Below are 10,111 nucleotides of genomic sequence, written 5' to 3'. Positions count from 1 at the left end.
TCGGATGAGTCGCAAGGCGTTCTTGGTTGTATTCATCCGGAAAAGAATTATTAAATTCTCATGAGAACATCCGAGTTAAAAAAGGCTTTAGGCTAATCTTACGGGCGCTCCCACCTCCATTTTTACTACTCTTCTTGTGACCTATCTATATATGGAATCATCATCATGCTACGTAACGTTTGTGCGGGGGAGCCTCTGCATTTTTTTCTCCGCTATTGTTAGAGATTAAAATCTTTAAAACTGTATAAAAGCAACAATAAAATTTTAATTTCAAATCACACTTCTGTTAAGTTTTTACAAATTCAGATTCTCGACATCGCCACTCTTCATTATCTTAGTAGATAAGTGGTAATCGTTACACCGTGAACTTTTAAGTTTACCCTCAGGTATGGAGAATACAGTAAATAAAAAAAAAATTCCGAATTTTCATACAAAATAATAATGCTACGAGAACATACACCTGAACGAATTCAGGTAGTTTCGATTATAGAATGGATTCCAGATCACAAAAGCGATTCCGGTTTCTCGAAATTAAAATTTGCTGTCAATAGACTTTAATAAATCTCTCTGTCGAGATTATCTAGTGATTCAGAAACAAGAATTCAAAAGATCAATTTCCGTATTAGGAAAGACTAGGATGGATATGATTTATGCTCGGTTCAAGCCCGCTAGACGTGCAATCTTTAATTAACGTCGATATGTTTCTGCAGTCAACATTGATTTAGATCTTTCCGTCTTCATCTCCGCCTCTTAAATGTCGTTGACCGGATACAATCTTTTATAAAGACGCTTAACAAATTAATAACTCGCAGCTACCGCCACTGAAGGGTACGTCCGGCCTTATAGCACCGGCCATAAAAACTCTATACGGCGTTAGGTAATTATATGAATTTCCAATGTTACGGAATCTAAAAGACGAATGAAAACATTCGTTAAAACACGTTTTAGCTCTCCTTAAATATATATAATTGATTCGAGATTTAAAGTGATTAGCAATATAGAGAAAGCTAAACTCCTAAAATTTTTTTATTTTAAAGAGCAAGAGGAGTCAACAAAAGAGAATCACGTGATTTATGTTCGATATCGTGTACAGAAACAGGTTTTTGATAACGAAGTCGATACGCTATTGAAAAACATAATTAATTGTCTACATTAAAAAAATGTTTGAATATGATGGATTATTGAGTTTAATTTGAACGCTAATAACATAAGTCGGGCAGTATCCATTCGTCAAGTGCAGTAAGGTACCGCGGTCAAGCGATTACCACCGCTAGAGATTAATGAAATCTGTACTCACGGAGAGTAATTTTAATGAAAAAATATTCACAGAAAAATGCTAAAAGAAAAGAAAAAAAAATCACGGACGAGACATACGATACTCGAAACTCTGATAAACTGCATTTACTACAAGAGTGCCATTTTTATCTCTTTGGGTTCGAGCGCCATTTGCAAAGGAGTCGATTACGTCTACCCGGAGATCGGAAGGGGGTGGAGAAGTATATAAGAGAAGACCGTTTTTACAGCCGATACCAATTTTAAGAACGGGAGATTCGTTGGAAACTGAAGCCCTACCACGTGATCGGAATATCGGGAACGGTTTTCCGATCACGATTTCCGACCTTTTCCGCCTGATATTTCCGTCACGTAGGTTTCCCAACCCTGGGAGCAGTAAGTATCTGAGTGGTCCTGTATCGAATTGGATGTAACATTACTTCTTGGGTAGACTGTAGTTACTTCGCCCCACTGACAACCAATTCACAGTGGTTCTTCTTTTGAAGTGGCCTTAAAGTCGTTGTTGTTTCCACCCCCCTACCAATGTAGAGTCGGTCTAATGGCTCTCTATATACCACTGGAATTTCTAGTTTCGTCCCCCCTCCAGCTACGAACTTCCGAAGCGACTTTAAAAATTACATTGGTGTACTGTCTCGGAATATGCCGTCAACAAAATCGTTAGAGAGGATTTTGTGTTGTTTGGAAACTGATATGTACTTTTTATGATAGAAGAATGGCCTTTTTGTCGGCCTTATGTCTGCTCGTAATTTAGGCAACAAGTCTGGTCCGACTTAAATTTTAAAACCGACAGAAACACTATAGAAATTTTAGGAGCGTTTCTCGAAAAGCGAAAAAATCCAAACACTTCCGATATTAGCTCTACGCTCGCTTTTGTTTGGATTCCTGAAAATTACGAGGTGCTACCGGACAAGGCGTCACGGCAAGTTTTTAACTTACTCACGTTTTACGATATTGAATCCATTAGAAAAATTTTTTAACTATTCATAACAAAACATCCAAAATATGCGAGGAAGATAATTCTAATAAATCATTTGAAATAATAAAATTCCTTTCACGTTCATAAAGTTAATGGAAACTTTTCCAATGTATAAACGATAAACTCGATCCAAATTTTCTATTTTTTCATCTATTTTTTGATGCTCTATGCAATTTGCAGATATATACACTCGATCATTCGAATCTCTCTTTCAAAAAGGTGACTTAAAAGATATTTTCTAATTTTAAACTTAGAAATTCACGAATCTATAATGCTTTTTTTTTTCTAGTTTTGAGATACATCGCAAATTTAAAAGACGAACAATTAATGTAAGATTTAAATTCAAAAAGGATAATCCTAATGAAGTTAAATTTACGTACCTTCCGAGTGCCACCAGATAAACAAATTAAAAAATCACGAGTGGGATCAACTCCGCCTGAGAATAGAATATTATCGATACCAGAGACCAATAGATTTATCGAACAGATCGATTCTTAAGTGAGATTTTTTTTTTTATAATGGTAAAAGCGTAATGGATTTATTGGTGTTATGGCGACAATGCTAGACTGGATAGTGGCCAGAGGGGATAGACCCCGTGGGAGGGTAAGAATGGCCAGCTGGTCCGTCAATACATTTCGTCCGATAACCGGGAAATCATTTAGGGAGAAGGCGTCACCCGTGGCCATGCATCTGTGCACATGAGTGGCATGCGAAGCAGTGCATTTAGGTGCAGTCACCTGCCTAGTCGCTTCCCTTTGGCCACTCCCTAATTGTTTCAAACACACCACCTGGTCCGATTCGAGTGCATCGAGCTCTGGTGGCGGGAGGCGCTACTGGTCTGACCGCCTGGAAGCCATTTTGTCACACGCTTCAAAAAAACGGACGCGAAGGAAAAAAGGGAGAGAGAGAGAGATCAGATCCAATCTCTTTCTTTCGTGTTTCAAATCAAACAGGTTCTCTACCAATTTCCTGACAAACGATTGATGTAATTGAGTCAATCTAGAGTTACTTGGGAGATTGAGTATCAAGTTCATGATTTCCTTCAAAAGATAAAACTCAATTGTTTCGGAAAATCGAAACTCGTAGCGCTACGATAAAGAAAAGTAATTATTTGCATATATCCAGACACCGAAGATTGAAGTCGACTGCAGTATGCAAACTCACATGACCAATAGCACAAGTTTTATTTTTAAATAAATAAAAAACAGAACAACTGGTAAAATTTCAATTTGACTTTTATTGATTAATTGTTTTAATTAATAATCATAATCAACTAATTGATGAATTAAAACTTGACGTAATTGTCAAGAAAGGGCTACTTCCATTCGACCACTACATACATGATGGAAGGCAGTGTCACAGGATTATTAAAATCCTAAACTAACGTCTAACGTGCTGACGTGATACGTAAAACGTGACACACGAAGTGGTAATGGTAAGACAGCCAATACGTGTTCAAATTTCCTCCTGATCTCGGTGATCACACCTTACCCCAAAATATATCATCGTGCGCATAACGTACATCTAAACGCTTTGACCACAGGACTGACTAACGATATACGATTAACTGAAGACAATCAAAGAAATAATACTCGTCCATGGGTCCCGTTTAAATACTGCGTATATCTCGCAACAAAACGCAAATAATCGGACGAGACGGTTAAAGGGTCCTCTTCTCGGATAAAGAAACATACGATTAAAAAAAGTTATATAAAAAAAGGTTATGTTCCCTAAAATTAAGGAATGATTATGAAAATTAAGCGATGAGAAAATCATAGGGGAAACTGGTCCGATAATAACGCAACGAACGCATACAGGCACGCACGCACCGACACGGGAACGGGAGTTTTTGGATTAATACTTCTTGCTGCGCAGGTTCCTCGCAATGCCAACGCACGCACGCATTGCAAGACGCACGAACGGGTTCGGTAAGCCGACTTTCTAGTCGGCATCGGGCTCTTTCATACGGGTGGAGGTCCACGAACGTAACGCAAATGAGGAGTCAGGGAGAAGTTGAGATTGTTGACCAAATCGCAACATCGTGGCTCCAGTAGACAGGCTAAACAATACAACAACACCAGGGCCAACTGGATGGGAATTGCAAATCGTATAATCCTCCAAAATCTCTTAGTGGGTCCGGGCTGTTCCGTGTGAACCGGTGCACAACTGAAAAGAGAAATTACACAAAAGGTGAGAGAGTAAGATAAGCTCGGAGGTAAGAGATAACATTTAATCCGCCGAGGGAAATAACATAAGGGTTTTACGACTACATTCATTCATTAGCAATTAGCCGAAAAGCAACAAAATGTACAGATTCCGTCACCAGTTTCTGGGATGAGTAGGCGTCGGCATCCATTAAGATCGCGAGACGATAGAAGCAATGAGGCAATTTCGATTCGTGGGCCAGACTCCCCCACTTGACTTATAGCGCGTTTACGCGACTGATAAAGGAACGGGGGACCCGAAAATCCCTCGGTGCACGACCCATTGGCATCGAACTTGCCGTCGAGCTTTCAAATGGCCACATCATGCTAATCGCTGACAATTGTCATGTTGGATGCGATCCTTCGACCCGTTGGAGGCGACAACACCGGGAACTGGTCGAACCGTTTCCTTACCTGACATCTCTGACGTATATTTTAGATTGAAGATCAGCCACACGTTCTGCTAATTTCTTCCATGGTTCACCGGTACCCAATAAATCTTTAACTTCTGCCAGCATCGTCCTCAATTTATCCAACTGTTTCTCTGCCGATTCTACTATCTCCTTATTCACCTAGGGAATAACAAAAGCTCGTGACCCACATTTATCTACATTTATTCGTTTAATTTATTAACTCGGAAAGGTCACGATTTGACATCGGACCGCAGCTTAATTTATTCAGAAGTTTATACCTCAGAAGATCGTGTGGCTTCCAAGGTTTTCTGTAATTGTTGACACAATACATCGCAATTATTCCATTTCTGATACAACTGTTGCAGGTCGGTCAAGTGTGTTCCATTCCTGCAACAAAAAGACCAGGGTGAGCAAAATACGCCATCTAGCGACAAACTCTTAAACTAGTCCGGTAAAATTTTGACGGCGAAGTATTTTAATCAATCTCGCTTAAATCGACATCGATGACTTATGGAGAGTCGGACGGATGAATATCCAACTGGTGTGAATATTAATAGCTTCATTATAAAGGCCGTCTGACGTCATTTGATGAATGACGAATGTCGACGGACCTGGCAGGGGTCCAGATGTGTCCCTGCTGATCTCAAACATGCTAGGGAGAGAAGTGAGGAAAAACCAATAACCATCCCATCCAACTAAGAATAAAAAATGTGTATAGATGTATGTAGTCGAATAGAGACGAATCGTAGATAATTACAATTATATAGTAATAGTAATAATAATAAAACAACCCAAATCATTTAACTTTCAGAGGCTATCTCGCGGACGTCGAAGATGGCATTACTTTCATTTTTATCGTCTTTTCTAACAAAAACCTAACTTTTTACTTTTCTAAAATGATTTAAAGGATTACGTACTAAACAGAGGATTAAAATGAATTTTTTCGGATACGAAACTGAATTTAATCCTATAAAAACACGCGTACACAGTGGAGAGTGCGGGTTCAACGTCCTACACATAAAAAGTAAAGCCACCTACTGGTACTGTTCACCCCTCTCCGCACGGGATCTTTTCCCCTAATCTGTCCAAGTCATCAATTCTTGATGGGACCGATGACTTTAACGGCGAGCGACGATTTATGACCGAACACAGACAAGAGGGAGAAACAGGGGACAGTACAATAAGCCGCAAGAGTGAGGGGAGGGGAGGCCCGCATCTCACCTGCCGTAAAGAAAATTCTCATTAAATAACGCACCGGACCCCTTACCCTTTATCGAAAAAAAGGCAAACCTTCCCTCTAGACAATTACCTCCTACCAATGCCAATAGATGAAGAAACTTTTCAGGATATTCAGATTAGAAAAAACAAAAACTTACTCTTCGTAGATATCTTCCCATCTTTGGTACAGTTTGTTGAAATGTTCCTTAAGTGGACAAGTCATAAGGTCCGCCTCAGACATTAATCGAACGATGCGTTTGCTAACCTCTAACAGAGAGTCTTTAGTCTCCTGAAGTGTCGAACGTGACATCTGTTAAGAAAAAAAATTCTTTCATTTGTGATGTTAGTCATTTCGTCCGTTACCAAAGACACTTAATACTATAGTAATGCAAAATAACAAGGTGTTACTTGCATAATGTCAAAGCTTATTTAAACTACGGCATTATGTTTTCAATAATAAGCAGGATTTCGCAACAAACCGCTCCGCCCAAAACATCCTAAACGGCGGAAGAGAAGGGGGAAAAATTAGCAGGATGCGCTTTTCAGAACTGGTCAATAAGAACTCATACATATTTAGAACCCTAACCCATATATCCCAGTTAGTTGTCCAACTTAATCCTGTATATTGTGATCGATGATTCTCCGCCCAAATCTTGGAAGAGCCATTTAAATTTATCGACGCCCCACTTAATAAATAATAATAATTATAAGAACTTCGTATATTAACCCGGGTATTAATGCCAATTTTCTGTAAGCAAGCCAAGGGCAATAAGAGGGATGTTTTCGATTTTTTTTTGCCTGCAAAACTTTTGTTGCACGATCCATTTTAATTTTCCGAAATTAATATTTATTGAAGAGGCATTTAACATTCCAAAATCGTGCAAAAAACAGAGACAGACAGACAGACAGAGGAAGCAAATCATAAAAATATGACTTAAAATAACCGGACATGATCGTAGACTTCGCACCTGAGTTGTCCACAGAATCGCCATGGAAAATTCATGCGTTGCCTCAGGGATGTGATGACAGGTCAAACATCGGACGGTAGAAGAGAGGGGAGATTCCCTAAGTGAATTTGTCACTGGCCTCTTTTCCAGCCTTATCTCGCTTCGGGGTGCTTTGGACACACTACGGTCCGGCTCGATTCTACAATTACCTCGCGTGGACCGGTCGGAATACCAAAATCTAACGAAAACTCTATACAAATATTTACTTTTGGGTTGGCATGGCAGCCAGACTAGAATTTACATCGTAGTGAGATGATGGGGAAAAATATTGAGCAAGAATCTCACCTGTAGTGCAGCTATTCGCTCTTGTAATATATCGAGGGTAGTATTACGCTGAAAAGGGGTAGTAGTTAACTGGGATATCTTCTCGGCTAATTCGTTTAATGATTTTTGAATGGCCACATATTCAGCAGACAACTGTCGAGCACAATTACTTTTCTGTTTCGAAGCCACCGACTGTTGCAGAGATTTCCATTCTTCGATTAAGTCTGAAAGATAAATTTACTATATGAATAAATCGAAGACGGAAGAGTGAAATCTGAAAGTATTAATTCGTTTAGGTTAACTTTCTGTAAACTCTAAAGTTTTAGTTACAATTATAAATTCATTTATCTCGATTCTTCATGAATAATGTTCAATTGCTAGATTTTATTTACTGCAATCTACTAAAATAAATCAAAACTTATTAGATAAGCTTTTACAACTGCGCAACAATAGTTATTTTGATAAATATTGAAAATAATTATCTTAGAATCAAAGTCTAAATATTCAATAGAATTTAAGCATGGTTCTATGATTGCTTTTATTAATTAAAACTATATTCACAACAATTACTTTCATTTTTCAAGATTTCTTTACGTATTATTTTGTTATATATTTAATTAAAGAAAATATTACAGGTGGCATAAATTATTAACTCTAAACTTGAACAATAAATAACTTATATACGTTGCGAATAATTAAATATGTATGAATGAAGCAAAGAATTCGTAGCTTGATAGTGCTAATGGCATGAATAATTTTTTCTAACGGATCTAACGAATAATTTTCTATTGACTAATTACATTAACCTGGCAAGAACAATGAAACGAAGGAACAATTCAAGAAATAAAAATAACAAAACACTCTTAGAAATAAGTTTATACACGAAAAACATCATAACATGCATAGATATCACTATCAAGAGGGTGTGCGCTCTTCATTAAAATTAATGGCAGATTGAAAGGAGATTCGCGATTCGCTATGATTGAATGAAAAATGACACTAGTATACATTTTTTTTTTTTTTTGTAAATAAAGTTCTATATTTTAAAAAATCCTCAAAATTGTTTTAAAACTAATACAATCATATGTTGAATTTAATACAATCAATTTTAAGATTTAGAGTTTGAAATTTTGATTTTACGTAAAGTTTAATGCTTTATAATTTAATGTAAACAGGGCCATCCACAGCTTGTATGGAACCCAGGGCCTTTTTGAATAAATGAAGTACGTAGAATGTTTCTTCACTAATAGAAAAAAAGGCCTTAAAGACTATTTTCTGTTAGTAAAAATAACTGGATAGGAATCACGAGCTCCTAACTTTTCTACAGGCCCAGGAAAAATAATCTTCAGCTCCCTCTCGACGGCCATGGATGTAATATATAATTTGTCTGCGCTTTCCGATTAAATCAAGACAAATTTATTTTTAAAGGACTTATTTCCTACCTACACCATTGATCGAAGAAGCATCACGCGTTGCATAAGCAAATTATAGAACTTGTACAGTACTCTTGGAGTTCTACACGGACAACACAATTGGTTCGAATCTTCTGTACGTGATAACTTACATCAAACAGAACCAGTGAAAAATTGCATAGCTATTTATATATTTTCTCCGATTATTTGCATAACAGCACGAGCAAGCGAATTTGCATTACTACACGTTTTCACTAGCATTTGGAGATAGGTGCAGATAATAACTAAACAATAGCGTTATTGATGAACCCTATTAAAGTTCGTTAATAATATGCTAAATAAATATAATTAAAATACCAACGGGCTTTAAACCATTATTTACTAAAAAAAATTTATTCGGAACAGATACGTTTTCTTTATCTTTAGAGTATAAAAAAAATTTTCAGTTAATTTTGCGTTTTAATGAAATTTGCAGTAATTTTCTGTTTAAAAAAAACTGCTATGTTTTCAATGCAATAATACGCATTTAAACATTTTTCATTCCGAATTTAATTGCCTTTTAAAGTTGCTTTAAACGAAAACCATAATAGACCAACTAATTTCAATATTGTAGTCCCACCTAAAGGATCTCACTGTAAGAGTCAAGAGCGATTTTAAGATGTACTGTACAGTACACAAGAATAAACAATGAAATTAATTATATAATAGTAAATTTCAATTAAAAATTAGTTAAGTAGAAAATTTCGGAAAAAGCCCCAAGTAGCTCGAACTGTTTTGGAATGTAATTGATACTTATAAATTATTGATATTTTAAAATAAAAATATAGATTTGAAGCAGGCATTTTCTGCACAAATAAAATTCCTTCGTATTGCTGGATTATTTCAATAATGTTGTTCTAAAGTTCTAAACAGTACATCTACAACATAATACGGCACTTATTAGATATCGTGAGCATCACAGAAATACTATAAAATTTGTTAGAACTGTTAATTATAATATAATATGTAGTATTCCGAAAGTCTTATAAAATTTATTACGAGTAGTAGTTTTCTCGATATTTTTAACCACTGCATGAAATTAACATTAAAAATGCAAATAAATTCTAATAATGATTAAAACCAGAAGAGTATAATGAAATTTCGACTAGAGAATTCAATTAAATAATTAAGATAATTATTTACGATAATCAGTTTAGATAAAGACAATTACTTTCCAATTTATATTGAATTACAGTATACCCTAGGTTAAATTTTTCCTCTACTACAGTATCAAAAGAATTCTTTTGTAAAACTAAGATTCTGTTCAATATCAAACAGGACGACT

General features: G+C 36.4%; 1 protein-coding gene across 1 annotated transcript in view; it reads right to left on the bottom strand.

Moving 5' to 3' along the window:
* Nucleotides 1-3,486: 3,486 nt before the first annotated feature.
* Nucleotides 3,487-10,111, bottom strand: part of LOC111618986 — a 140,704-nt gene continuing 134,079 nt past the window's right edge. The window contains exons 18-22 of the mRNA XM_023360615.1: nt 7,397-7,599; nt 6,263-6,414; nt 5,165-5,273; nt 4,888-5,045; nt 3,487-4,435 (exon numbers count right to left, since the gene is read on the bottom strand). Coding sequence (XP_023216383.1) covers nt 4,231-4,435; nt 4,888-5,045; nt 5,165-5,273; nt 6,263-6,414; nt 7,397-7,599 — 827 coding nt within the window. The 3' untranslated portion in view covers nt 3,487-4,230. The remainder of the gene's footprint in view (nt 4,436-4,887; nt 5,046-5,164; nt 5,274-6,262; nt 6,415-7,396; nt 7,600-10,111) is intronic.

This window comes from Centruroides sculpturatus, unplaced genomic scaffold (assembly GCF_000671375.1).
Source record: "Centruroides sculpturatus isolate CEXI.00-Female unplaced genomic scaffold, Cexi_2.0 scaffold241, whole genome shotgun sequence".
Lineage (NCBI taxonomy): Eukaryota > Metazoa > Arthropoda > Arachnida > Scorpiones > Buthidae > Centruroides > Centruroides sculpturatus.
This window is presented reverse-complemented; position numbering and strand designations above follow the sequence as displayed.